Source organism: Podarcis vaucheri (genome assembly GCF_965113315.1).
Source record: "Podarcis vaucheri genome assembly, chromosome: 1".
In the NCBI taxonomy this organism is placed as follows: domain Eukaryota; kingdom Metazoa; phylum Chordata; class Lepidosauria; order Squamata; family Lacertidae; genus Podarcis; species Podarcis vaucheri.
In genome coordinates, this window is record NC_138759.1 from 84,933,099 (window position 1) to 84,946,744 (window position 13,646).

Below are 13,646 nucleotides of genomic sequence, written 5' to 3' on the forward strand. Positions count from 1 at the left end.
GTATGGGAAATAAGTCCCCAGGATACCAGTCATATTAATTGTGTCTGCAGAGTGAGCTGTCACAAGAGGTCCCGTTCGTATCGCACCTATGAGGAGCAACGTAGCCCCAAAGTCCTGGATGAGAATGATGCAGAGGACTCAGATAATCTGCATGCTGACCCAGCACTCGAAGAAAATTTCACCAGCAAAGGGCTTGTTGGCATAGGTAGGGACTGAGACCGGTTCCAAGGTTGGTGGTTAGAGATTCTAGCTGGGCCTTAATATTGGATGGGAATGTTGCATTTGGGAAAATATGTTTAAAAATAGAGTAAATCTGCTGCAAAGTAAGTGCAGTTTATGGGGGCTTGAGGGTGTCAGATATACCTTTCACTTGGCATTTGTTACAAGAAGAGGTTCTGTGTGCATTTATGTGTTTCTGTAGTCAGGCTCATATACCTCATTTCTGACCCTCAAATGTCTGAAAGTGCTGTGTTTAGCAGAGCCAGTGAGCAAGCGGGGATTCAATACCAGGGACCTCAAGAGTCAAGTCAGTTCCTTTAACCCTTCTTAATCCTACCCAGTGCCGGATTTACTAAACAAGCTATAGTTTAGGGCCCCACCCTCTTGGGGCCCCCAAAAAAATTAAAGGAAAAAAACCCTGGATGTACATTTCCAAAATATAATATAAAAAACAAATAAAATAAAACCTACATATAGCAACAGTGTTTTGTGTTGTGTAGGCTCCTATGATGTAAATAATGGGCCCCGCCTGCTATATAAAGGGCCCCATTACCTTCAGTAGCTTAGGGCCTCATCAAACCTATATCTGGCCCTGATCCTACGCACCCACCCCTGCACTACTAGTAATTCACAGGCAGTCATCTATGCTCATCATTCCTGCTAGAGAATAAGACCTCAAGTCTTCTAAAGCATCACAGTCAGCTATTCCTTTTTGGGTGGGCAGGCAAGCAAGCAGGAAGAGTTAACTAATTTGTTTGCTCTTAGTGGTTTTCCCCAGAGCATGTGAATTAATGACTGGAAGATTTCAGCCATACTTAATCATGTTTATCCATAGCATCACTACTGACAAAATGTAAGTCCTATACCAGAACCAGCTTCGCATGCCCATTTGTCACCCCTGGGTGAGAGATTCTCTAGGCCTCTGCATGGGGAGATAATTGCTTAGAAGCCCTCATAAAAACCAATGGATGTGCATTTGATTTGTGCCTCGAAAGGGCTCTCACTTTGGTATGACTGTCAGCAGTGAAATAGTAGCAAGGTACTGTGTGACATAAAGATCATTTCAGATTTTACACATGCCTCCTGTCCCCTCTTTTTGATTTATTTAGGAGATGCTGAGACTGCAGCAAACCTCAAGGCTCCAGCTGTTGTTTCCTTCTGGAGCTGCGTCTTCTCCAAACTGTTTTTTTGGCATCTGGTGTGGCTGTCGGTGATGCAGCTGCGCCACTATCTCTTCATTGGCACCCTCAACCCCATGCTGACACAGCTGGCTAAGAGAGACGCCACCCTTGGTAAGGAGAGTATTGGGAAAGGAGCAGGGAACCATCAGGTGGGGATTAAGAGGTTCTCTTGTTTGCAGAATAATCTCCCTCCCTTTGCTGTCACCCTCAGTATAAACATTCAGGAGGAATTTTAAAACATTTCTGTCCACCCACACATTTGATAGCTGAAAAATACTGTTCTTGGGAAACTTTATTTTAATTTTTGACATTTTATTATGTTTTTATATGTGTTGGAAGCTGTCCAGAGTGGCTGGGGCAACCCAGCCAGATGGACGGGGTATAAATAATAAAATTATTGTTGTTATTGAAATTATTATCTGTGAGGCTATGTGTCTATGTTTTTAAGTGTTTTTATTACTTTATTTTAAACTATGTTGTATTGATGCTGTTTCTTGCCCCCCTGGGCTCTTTTGGGAAAATTTAGCCCCAAATTTATGATATGTAAGGAACAAACAAAAATATGTGTGTGGAGATGGATAAGAGTTATTGGGTGAGATCCAACTAAGCCATAGCCATAGTAGACCCAGGGAAATCAGTGGACCTAAATCTATTGTTTGCAATGGGTTTATTCTAATTATGGCTAACATTGGGTCTTGCCCTTTGTCTTGGGGCAGGTAGACTAGAAGAGTGTAGAATGGAAAAAATGCACTATGAGAGATGTTTTGTAATTGGGATTAATAAATTGAATTATTGTGCACCTAAGGAAGGTTTCCATCGAAACCTTTTGGGCTTTTCTGTGTTCCATCAAAGTTCCATATACAGTATAGCCAACTTAAGTTCTGTCAGACCCTCCAAATATCCATATTTTCCAGGGACGTCACTGATTTAGAGAAGACGTCCCAGTTCCTGATTTGATCCCAGAATGCCCCACTTTTCCTTGGGATGTTCCTCTATTCATTGGAGAAATGTTGGAGAGTATGGAGTTACCTGACCCCCACAAGTTATCTGAAGGCAATCCTGTACGGAGAAGTTTTTTTAATGTTTATTTTTTATATGTTGGAAGCTGCCCAGAGTGGCTGGGGCAACCCAGTAAGAAGTGTGGGGTATAAATATTAAAATTACCAGTATGGAATGGGATGTCCCTATTTTCATCGGAGAAATGCTGGAGGGTATGTTATGTTTAAAGTAGAGCTCTTGAAATGAATGGACCTAAATTAGTTGTACTCATTCATTGCAATGAGCCTACGCTAAATATGACTTAATGGTGGATACAGCCCACATAATTTCAGTACAATTTTGAGGCATGCCTCCATTTTCAGTCTCTTGTGTTTGGTGCTGCTGACTCCCTTTTCTCTCACCATGAGAGGAAGGCCATCTTGTCTCAGCAGTGCTCTTGACTTCAGGAAAAAGCTGCTGAAATAGAATTAAAATGGTGTTGTAATGACTTAGCTAAATAGCTGTGCCAGGAGACTGCCCTGGCTAGGAGTTGAGGGGAAGCCCCTCCTGATGGTGATAGTCTTCCTATTGAGAAAGAAGAGGTAGTTCTTGAAATTTTTTTGCTTGGAACTACTGGAGAACTAGGGACATGGGTGGTGCTGTGGGTTAAACGACAGAGCCTAGGACTTGCTGATCAGAAGGTCGGTGGTTCGAATCCCCGCGATGGGGTGAGTTCCCGTTGCTCGGTCCCTGCTCCTGCCAACCTAGCAGTTCGAAAGCACGTCAAAGTGCAAGTAGATAAATAGGTACTGCTCTGGTGGGAAGGTAAACGGCGTTTCCGTGCGCTGCTCTGGTTTGCCAGAAGCGGCTTAGTCATGCTGGCACATGACCCGGAAGCTGTACGTCGGCTCCATCGGACAATAAAGCGAGATGAGCGCCGCAACCCCAGAGTCGTCCACGACTGGACCTAATTGTCAGGGGTCCCTTTACCTTTACCTTTACTGGAGAACTAAGGGCTCCTGGCCTTTGATTCCTCCTACTCTCTTGCCACCATCTAATAATGGGTTACGTGTATGAAAATCTTGGCACATATTTGTGCTGACAGGAAGAGGGTTTTGTCATCCTTTTGTTTTAATTCTTTCTGTCAACAGTGAGCAGCTACACCAATGCTTTTGCCTTCACCCAGTTCTGTGGAGTCATCTGTGCTCCCTGGAATGGGCTTATCCTGGACCGTCACAAACGTGGACATAAAAAGGAAGGGAGTTCGCAAGGTACGTCCCATTGTGTGTCTTTTGCTTTCCTCATGAGATTGCCCATCAAGGATATTTGATGCCCCGAGGTCTCCTTTGGTCCTGCTCACCTCTGTCTGTATTCTCTGTTTCTAGGGGTGCCAGATTCCCTTGCGGACCTGCGCTCCTGTGTGCTGTCACTGGTCATCACAGTGCTGCAGTGCGTGGCCTTCTCAATTTGTGCCTCTATTCCGGTGCTGCCTGTGCAGTACGCCACATTTATCCTGCAGGTTCTGAGCCGCTCCTTCCTCTACGGGGGCAATGCTGCCTTCTTAGCCATTGCGTAAGTAACTGGCCTCTCCGTGAAAAGAGGAAAGTGTGGTTTGGGAGGGATGGATTAGGGGCGGGGGAAAGCGAAAGGGAAGGATGAAAGCAGAAGGAAGTTTTGATACTCAGTGAATGGTACTTGGAGCCACTGAGAGGAACTGGTAGTAGTGCAGAATAACAATCAATTACAGAAAATTGTTCACTGAAATCCTTTTCCCCTCTCTACCGACTCCTCTGGTTTTGAATTTTTTAGCAGAAACAGAGGCTGTTCAAGATTCTCCCCACACGCAAGAGGGCTAAAAATATCAATTTATACTAATAATAAATGGCTGCAGTTCTCAGAATCTTGCTTTAGGAGCAGCTTCCACAGTTCATAGCACAATTTATGTCTTCTGGGTTTGTAGAACCCTGCTGAGATACCTTTCTAGAGCTTGTCTCTGTCAGACGCAAGAGACTGGACAAGATGAACTATTTATCTGGCATTTTAATGTTTTGCAGTTATGCTATGATGGCAGTGTATGAGAAGTTACTGTTGCACTTGGCTTAAAATACTAAAGAAAGCAGATATGAGGAAAGGGCTTAGTTTGAGTGCTAAATCTGCTGGTTGTTTTCATTTTAAGCTAGTCATTGAGGAGGCAGGCCACATGTTAGCATGGAATTTTCCTTCAATGGATTTAATGAAAAGCCCTTTGTTGCAGTGTGGGTGCAGACCCTCCAAGTGTCCCTACTTTCCAGGGATGTCCCTGATTTAGAGAAGCCATCCCAGTTTCTGATTTGAAACTGGAATGTCCCACTTTTCCTTACGATTTGCCTTTTTTAATTGGAGAAATGTTGGAGGGTATGGCGTTATCTGCCCCCTGAGACGTCTGAAGCCAATCCTGTATAGGGACACTTTTTGATGTTTAATGTTTTATTATGTCTTTACATATGTTGGAAGCAGGGGCATAGGAAGGGGGGGTGGGAGCGGACCACCCCTGGTGTCCTCACTGTGGGGGGGTGGCATTCGGTGCGCTGCCCGCAACTCCCAAGCCTACCTTGAGCCATCGGGGTAAGTGGGGGGAGCTGCGCCGCTTTGCCAGCGGCATTCCCCCCTTCCCCCTTTGTTTTGACAGCTTGGGGGAGGCTTGGGAGTCGCAGACGGGTGGCGCGCCAAATGTCCATCATGAGTGGCTCACTCCACCCCCTTTGAGGGCACCATCTGCACCATGCGCCCCTCGGGAGCATGCTCTGCCGCTGGTTGGAAGCTGCCTAGAGAGGCTGGGGCAACCCAGTTAGATGTGTGGGGTATAAAATTATCATTATGGAATGGGACATCCCTATTTTCATTGGAGAAATGTTGGAGGGTATGTGAGTGCCATGAAATAGTGATGCAGATGCTGTAAACAAATGTCCTGCCCTGTTCCTTGACCATATGAGGGATGCAGGTCTGCTGTCCTTCCTCCTGATGAGGAAGGAAAGGAACACGGAAGTAAAAAAGGAAAGAAATTAAAATATAGAAGGATGGGAGGTAGAGAAGCAGCATATAGTGACAAGTCACTGTGAGGAGGATAGTCCGCTTAGACATGCCGTGTCACAATTTCCATGTCCTCCTTCCTCCCCCTCCCCCACTCTGTGTCTTGGCAGCTTTCCCTCGGAACACTTTGGGAAACTCTACGGCCTGGTGATGGGGCTCTCAGCCGTGGTGTCTCTCCTGCAATACCCCTGCTTCTCGCTCATCAGGGGCCCACTCAACAATGATCCCTTTTATGTGAGTGTTTTGTGCCCTAATGAGTCTGTTTCACCATGTGACAGTCAGTACTCCAAATGTGGATCTCTACTTCTTTGAGGAACAGACGGTAGCGAACATGGAGCTAGGAGACCTGACATACTACTCTGTTGACCAGGCAAAAGGCCAGGCCCCATGTATTGTAATATACCGGTATTTCTGGGCCTGAGTGTGTCCTGCTCTTCAGAGCGAAGTCTATGAGTCCAAGTCGAGTTTAAATGGGCAGGGGACCTGGACAGCAAATTCAGCATACAGGGCACCTGGTCTGTTGTCCCAAGTAGGACTAGATATATTGCATTTTTATTTGAAATAGAGTCGTTTTTTGAACTTGCACATATAGTTATAAATTAGCATATGGAAATATGCAAGTCTCTGTCCTCATTTGTCCCTTGGGCGGGGAGTGGTGCTGATGCATTTCCTCTCTTTTTTGGTGCTGCCTAAGTGGCTGCCATAGGCCTGGCTGATTCAAAGCCTTCATTCTGCCTGCCACTTGCATACACCTATTCCCTTCTGCCTCTATGCAGAGCAGGCATAGAGACCCAGATAGCTCTCTGGGCTAGGTTCCAGCCCCAGACACTTCACATTTCCCAGAGCCCCCCAGAAAGGAACATTTTTAGAAGCTGCCGCCTGCATATTAATAGTGCATCTCTTTTTTCCAGGTGAATATTGGTCTTGTAGCCCTAATGTTTCTGGCTTTGGTCAACCCAGTGATGGTGTGGTTGGAGTGCAAGCGGCGGCAGAATGAACATAACATCGCAGGCTCCCCAGCCTTAACTGCAGGCAAGAAGGAAGGCCTGGAGTCTTCTATCTGAGCCCTTCGCTGTGTAGACTTTGCGAACCTCTCCTTTCAAAAGGGAACCTTAAGAAGATTTGAAAAGGGAACTGAGGAAGAAGCCTCTCCTCTCTCTGAGCTTCATTCCCAGCAAAATCTGGTCACAGTCCAACACAGTCAGGTGTGCTTAAGTCCCTTGAAACGAATGGACTTAAACGTATCTGTGTTGCCAAACCACAGTTTATTGCTCCCTCTCTTAGAGTGTTATTTTTCTAGGAATCAAACCTATATTGTATCCTCCTAGTGTGGGAATTTAGGTTGTATTTCACTTACATTTATTTTGTTTAATAACAGAGCTATATTTTTGTGAATCATACAAACAAGCCAGTATTAGAGCAGGTACCAAGTTAGGATGTTTAATATGTCAGAAAATGCAACTCTTTAAAGTGGAAGTCTTAACATTGTTGTCTCCCATTAAGTTTTTGAATTAGTTGAAAAACAGTCTACCCTCATTGTTTTGAATTATTAAATAGATATATTTGATATTGGTTTTTCAGAACCAAAGTCCATTACACAGCTTGGGAGATATTCCTTCAAAAAAAAAATTTTTTTTTTAAAGTCATGGAATGAAAAAAACCAACACCCTATGCCATTTGAATACTTCAATAAAGCTTGTCTTTTTATATATATATATAAAAATCAATTGTGGAAAGATGCACTAGTTTCAGGCATTGTGTGGCAGTCAAGAAGTCCAATATTAAATTAAATTCAGAAGGGAACCCAACTGTAATGAAAGTTCATAAATACTGTAGAATAGCAGAAGAATAAGAAACCTGATGTTCAGCATCAATTTCTCTCTCTCTCTCTCTCTCTCTCTCTCTCTCTCTTACACACACACACACACACACACACACACACACACACTGGTGCACAGCTCTTCCCATCACAGAGAAACTCTCAAGGTACAGCAAGAAAGTGTAGTAACTTGTTGGATACTATAATGGTATCAATTCTAGCATTGACTACAACAGCAGGTTTTGTTGTGTTGCCAGACCATCCCTTGGGGGTGGGGTCATTTCACCAGCCAACCTTAGAAGGGGCTCTAGCCTCCTCCTTTCCTTGTGGTTCCTGACAGGATGCCTAGGAACCGCATGTTCCTTGCCTTGGGTTCCATGGCAGGAAAAAAGATGAGATGCAAATTTAAAGGACTAAACAGATCACCAGTGCTGTCTCAAAATAAATAAGACACCTGTTGGGAGGCTTGTGGCAGGAGGGGGAATCTGAATCCAAGACAGGGCAGGAGATGGATGGGGCTGATGGACCTGTAGGATTATGGATCTGGAAGCTTATTCACACTGTGTTCTTCTGACTTGAATAGCTTCAATGAGACATAAAGCCAATGGTTTGTTGTTGTTTTTAAAAAAGTTAAGCTTGTTGAGACGGCTTATATGCTGCTGGTTCTTTCTGTCAAACACATACTGACGTCCATGTTTATATTCAAAGTTTACTTAAGTTTAAGGCTGCATGAAATAGTGATGATCTTACTCCCTGCTGAAGAGAGATTTCCAAAGTAGTCTTTCATGCAGCAGTTTTAACACTTCTAGAAGCTTTTGCAAAACAAGAACATTTCCTCAAAAGCCCAGGACTTATCAATTCTGCCAGTCATAGATGCTGGATGGGGGGGGCTGGTTGCTCAAGCCCCCACAACATTCCCCATGAAGGGGCCGGGCACCCACAAATTTCTGCACTGGAGCCACGCACCACAGGGGAGCACGTGTCTGATGTCAGCATGCCCACTGCAGCGCAGGCCCCCTTGGGCCTACCCGCAGCCGTGCCGGGTCCCGTCAGGCCCCCCAGAGGCTGCAACGGGCCCTGTCAGGCCTCCTCCTGCTGCATGACATCTTCCACATGTGCCAGACACCCACAAATTGGGGGAAGAATCCGGGGAACCTGTTGCCAATAGCAGTTTCTTATGACTGCCCGGAAAGAGATTTCTGTTAACTGTAGAACTGTGGCTTTGCTGCTACAGGCAGGTTAACATGGGATGTTTGTGTTTCTGGCTCAAGCACCAGCTAACTATTCACGAATATTCTTAGTCATTATTCTTTGAGCTGATGCTTCTCTTCTGCAAGCTCATCTACGTATAAGCTTGCACCAGCAGCATGGGAAAGTATGCATCATCTCCTGTGTCATCGTGTTGTGCCCTAAGTTAAGGGGACCATTTGTGCCATCTGAAGTCTCTGCCTGTGTTCCTGCCTCTCATAAAGACAGAAGCTAGTGCCTGTGAGTCAGGCAGCCTGAAGGATTCTAGAATACAAAAGAAAGTGCTGATTCCAGCAGGGCCTACCCCTCTCAAATAGGTGATTAGCAGAGTCAAAGGAGACAGCACCCCACCGACCATTTTTCCATCGCTCTATGTGACAGTCCAATCTGGTACTGAGTTGCATGCACAGCCTTGATTATGACATTCAGTGATCAAATGCGAACGACTGTGCATGCATGACAGTTTCCAATCCAGCAGAAGGACACGCATATTGCTCTCACTTGATCAAGCTATGAACCTTCCAAAAGAATTTACATCATAAATCCATGTTATACCTGCCAGATGACCATCCTTTCCTGGGCGGAGTGTTTGCTACCAGTATGAGAAGATGTGCGGATGTTTCCTGGGGGAGGCAAACAGTTGGGGGATGTTCTTCCTGAAAGGGTAGATCACCTGCGATTGGGGTCAGTGCTTGGCAACAGCGAAGCTGGAGTGGTGGAAAAGCACTTGCCAGTTTTGAATGTGGGGTACATTGAGCTACAAGTTTAGTGGGCTGAAAGCAGCAGGAGAGGCTCCAGTGGTCCAAGCTGCTGCTTTGGGGAAGTGTCTTAGCTCTATCATAGAGCATCTGATTTGCACGTCGAAGGTTCAAGTTCCAGGTAGGGCGGGGAGAGATTCACATCTGAAAAAATACTGCAAAACAATGAAGACAGTAGTGGACTAGATGGACCAGTGATCTAGCTGGGTATAAGGCAGCTTTTAATGTTCTTTTGGGGAACCTGATGTAGGTTTAGGAGCTGTGGTGTCTGCTGCAGGGGCCAACTTTCTTCCACTGGACCCTGCTTCTACATTTGAAAATGGAACCAATATTAGACATCGTCAGTCTCTGGTTCTCTCTCTTCCAAAGGCTGTATTGTCTCCACTGTTCTTGGAGTAGGGAGTACCTATCAGCGTTGTCACAGAATGAAAAACAAACAAACCCACCACTATTTACAGCACATCCATTTTTCTTGCCTCATAGATTACGCATGCATTTTTATTTTTATTCAGAAACTTCCATCACTTTGCCCAAAAGGCCTGGCCATTTGGTAGGCGAAGGAGTGGTCAAAGCTCCCTAACCACCACCCTCTCACGGGACCTTTGTGTTGATCCATGTGACAGTTTTTTTAAACTTCTCCATCTCTGCATAAAATACTGTCACATGGATCAACACAAAGGTCATGTGAGAAAACTTCTCCATCTCTCATAATACTAGAACTCAGCCATCCAGTAAGTTAAATATTGGGAGAAACAAAAGGAAGAACTTCTCCATTCTGCACAGTTAAAGTATGGCATTTGGTCTCATTAGATGTAATGATGGTACCAAGTTGAATGGCTTTAAAAGAGGGTGAGTGTTATCAATGGCTGCTAGCCATCATGGCTCTGTCCAAACTCCACTGGCTGCCCCTGTATTCCTGTTGGTGGAATTCTCAAGTGGGGAGAGGACTGCTGCACACAAGTCCTGCATGTGTGCTTCCCACAGGCATCCACTGTGAGCCAAGGATACTGGTCTAGTTGTGACTTTTAGGTGTTCTTATGTAATGTCACCACATGGTACAGCTCAGCTCACGAGGTGGAGATTTGATGCTGCTGTCATGCCATCCCATGGTTTCAGTGTGAAAAGCAGTTTTCCACTGATACATTTTCCCGTTCTACTGGAATTCTTAAGAGTTTTTTTGGGTGATCATCCCACACCCACTTTTAATGCACTGGTGTTGGTGACCCAGGAATCTCCTTTTCTTTAACACTTTTTGTTGTGGCTATTTTCTCAAGGAAGAGGTGAGAGGGGATATGAGTCTTTGACAAGTTAAGACTCACACGCTTCCCTGGGAGAGGTGGGCCATGATGTGAAACTGAGAAAAAAACAGAGAGGGGGAGAGAGAGAAATGGGAAGCACACAGTAAACTGAAACCAACCAGCCAGTTCCCTCAACCCCAGTGGTGTGATGTGACAGAAGGCTCCAAATTGAAGGGCTGTTATGTGGGGCAGCACCCATGATAGCAGAGCAATGTAGGAAATTTGTTAATGTCCTCTTCACATGTCTGTCTGTTAGAGTCCAATTGAGAAGGTGCCTGAATCAGTTGACTGTTTCTCCTCACAACGGCGTCCCAGGGTCTGGTTGTTCTGGTAAATGGGGCTTCCAGAAGTGTCTGGATGCAACACTTTCTCTGACACCTGGGGGCGGAGAGAGACAGAAAGCTGTTACCTTTGTAGAGGAATCATCATTATTCCCATTTATTACCTCTATATCATACTTTTCCTCTAAGGAGCTCAAGGTGGCATACATGGTTCTCCCCACAACAACACAGAGAGGTTAAGTTAGGCCAAGACACAGTAACTTGCCCAAAGTTACCTAATGAGCTTCATTGCCAAGTGGGGATTTGATCCTGCGTCTTCTAAGGCCTAGCCCAACACTCTAACCCCTGCCCCACACTAGCTTGCACAATTCTGAACATTTCTTCTCAAGCTCTACTCGGCAGACTGTGACTTAGCTCCTTGTGACAGGGCAAGAGCAGGGAAGAAGTGAAGAGGCTGCAGTGTTCTAACTGTGCATCAGCACACTTGCTCATTTACACTGAGTCATGGTTTGGTTCAGTGTTACGTGTGAACAAGGCTGGGGGCGGAGGTAAAAAGGGGAGTAGAGGGGAGTTTTCCCCATAGCGAGCAGAGTCTACTATAACTGATCTTTAGCTGGTGGGCCAAGATGCACTGCTAGGTCATCATTTGACATAAGATGGGTTACAACAGCAGCACTACAACCATAAGATGGTCCTGGTCTGAAAAGGCTGAGGTCTACTGGCATGGGGGTACTTTTGCTGTCAATGAACTTAACTGTGTACTGTAGAGACCCACCTCTTCAAATTTCTTGGCCTTGTACTGATCTGCTCCCTTCAGGAAGTTGAGGAGAATAATGTCACACAAGACTGTCCCCTGAAGTGAGAAGAGAACAGGTGAGGTGGCCTCTCACAGGAGAAGTGGCCAGGCAAAAGGGTACAGCAGAAGAAGCAACTCTGGGCATAACTGACTGATTGGTGCATTAATCAACATTTTCAGATTAGAAAAAGCTTCCTGTCCAAAAGGAAGCTCAGATCCTTGATCCTCCGGAGCTTCCTAAAACCCAGCACTTTCCACTCTCCTCCCCAGTCGGAGAATCCATGCGGACATAAAGAGAGGCTGCTGGATCAGGCCCATGGCCCATCTGCTCTCCAACATCCTGCTCTCACAGTGGCCAGCCAAATGCCTGTGGGACGTTTGCAAGCAGGAAGGAAGGACAAGAGCTCTCTGGCTGTCCAGAAGGAAGTGTAGCTCTTCGGCTGAAAAAGTGTCCACACTGCTCTAGAGAACCTTGTCCTAATCAGGTGTGTGAAGTTCTGAGAACTGAAACCCATGAACAGTGAAATCCAATCAGTTCTTAGGACTAAACAATGAAAGGAGAGAAGACATGACAAAACCTTGGGCAATCCAAAATGCTTACCACCCCAACAGATGTGAAGGCTGCCACTGTGTTGATGAGGGTTGGGATGATGTTGAATTTCCCAGCCTGAGGGAACACAAGGCAAAGTTAGCATACAAAAAGCGGTTCTCCTTGAAGAATCAGAGGATTGGAATAAATGTCAGCGAACTATGATACCACCAAAATGGCTCCCCCTCCAGTTGTGAAAGGCGTTCTTGGGCTATTCATGAAAGCAGCTCTACCTTAGCTTGCAGCTCTCTGTAGAAGGGCTGCAATCATGGATGCCACTGTCATCTTAATCATTCCAGGTTACCATCTTGGCCATGGCCACTGGTGTCACTTTGATGGTCAAGAATCCACAGTTCCACAATAATAATTCAATATGGAATTATTGATTAATTAACATACTACAGATGAATGGGTAACCAGCAGCATCTGAACACATTTGTGAAAAGGTGGGTTTTATTTGTGATGTTTTGAAGGAATAATTTTTGAATGTATGCATATCCTTTGAGATCCTAACATTATCACTTCTTATTTACTTTAGAGATTCTTTTCTGTTAGCACTGTTTTAGTTTAGTTTATGTTTCATTGATATAGAATTCATTAAAAAGCCCCCCCCCCGCCCCAAAGCTGCTCTTCTGATTTCAACTAACTTGGGCTGTGATCCTAACTCCACTTAAGGTAAAGGGACCCCTTACCATTAGGTCCAGGACGACTCTGGGGTTGCGGAGCTCATCTCGCTTTATTGGCCGAGAGAGTCAGCATACAGCTTCTGGGTCATGTGGCCAGCATGCCTAAGCCACTTCTGGTGAAACCAGAGCAGCACACGGAAACACTGTTTACCTTTCCGCAGGAGCAGTACCTATTTATCTGCTTGCACTTCGACGTGCTTTCGAACTGCTAGTAAATCCCACTGAATTCAATAGTGTTTACTTCTGAATAGACATGGTCAGGACTGCAGCTTCAGTCTGGATCAACCTGATTCCTTTCATTAAAATACTGTAGCTGAAATCTTACAATTGGACATCTGGAAGTACGTTCCCTTGAATTTTATGAGGCTCATCAGGATAGACATGTATAGGATTGTGCTAAAAGTACCCCTTGCAAGACATATTGCCTTTGTAAATGCATAAGGACCTGGGCTTTTAACTCCCTGGACATTAGTTAAGATTTAACTCTCTCCCACCATATCCCATCAGGCCTCTGCCTAGCCATTGCTTTCTGTTCGCACAGTTGCCCTGTTCCACTCACATTCCCGTATACCAGAACATCAAAGCGAATGCCAAAGGCTTTCATGAGGGTGCGGAACTCTGTGCCGTTCTCTTGCTTGTAGTATTTGGCATATCTGTGGGTGAGGGAAAGGGACACACACAGGTCCATGGTTCTGTTTAGGCTGACAGCAAACACATAATTGCA

The 13,646-nt window shown here is 45.3% G+C and overlaps 2 protein-coding genes across 20 annotated transcripts in view; one reads left to right on the forward strand and one right to left on the reverse strand.

Annotated features, from left to right (window-relative positions):
• SLC43A3 (solute carrier family 43 member 3) overlaps window positions 1-7,317 on the forward strand; it is a 44,832-nt gene extending 37,515 nt beyond the window's left edge. For all 12 annotated transcript variants that reach the window (XM_082211548.1, XM_082211554.1, XM_082211555.1 and 9 more), the window contains 6 exons: window positions 51-205; window positions 1,329-1,511; window positions 3,530-3,649; window positions 3,764-3,950; window positions 5,558-5,681; window positions 6,359-7,317. In XM_082211548.1, coding sequence (XP_082067674.1) covers window positions 51-205; window positions 1,329-1,511; window positions 3,530-3,649; window positions 3,764-3,950; window positions 5,558-5,681; window positions 6,359-6,511 — 922 coding nt within the window. In that variant the 3' untranslated portion in view covers window positions 6,512-7,317. The remainder of the gene's footprint in view (window positions 1-50; window positions 206-1,328; window positions 1,512-3,529; window positions 3,650-3,763; window positions 3,951-5,557; window positions 5,682-6,358) is intronic.
• A 3,362-nt stretch (window positions 7,318-10,679) lies between these two features.
• P2RX3 (purinergic receptor P2X 3) overlaps window positions 10,680-13,646 on the reverse strand; it is a 28,186-nt gene continuing 25,219 nt past the window's right edge. For all 8 annotated transcript variants that reach the window (XM_082211905.1, XM_082211909.1, XM_082211906.1 and 5 more), the window contains 4 exons: window positions 13,482-13,575; window positions 12,249-12,314; window positions 11,627-11,704; window positions 10,680-10,948 (listed from right to left, as the gene is read on the reverse strand). In XM_082211905.1, coding sequence (XP_082068031.1) covers window positions 10,823-10,948; window positions 11,627-11,704; window positions 12,249-12,314; window positions 13,482-13,575 — 364 coding nt within the window. In that variant the 3' untranslated portion in view covers window positions 10,680-10,822. The remainder of the gene's footprint in view (window positions 10,949-11,626; window positions 11,705-12,248; window positions 12,315-13,481; window positions 13,576-13,646) is intronic.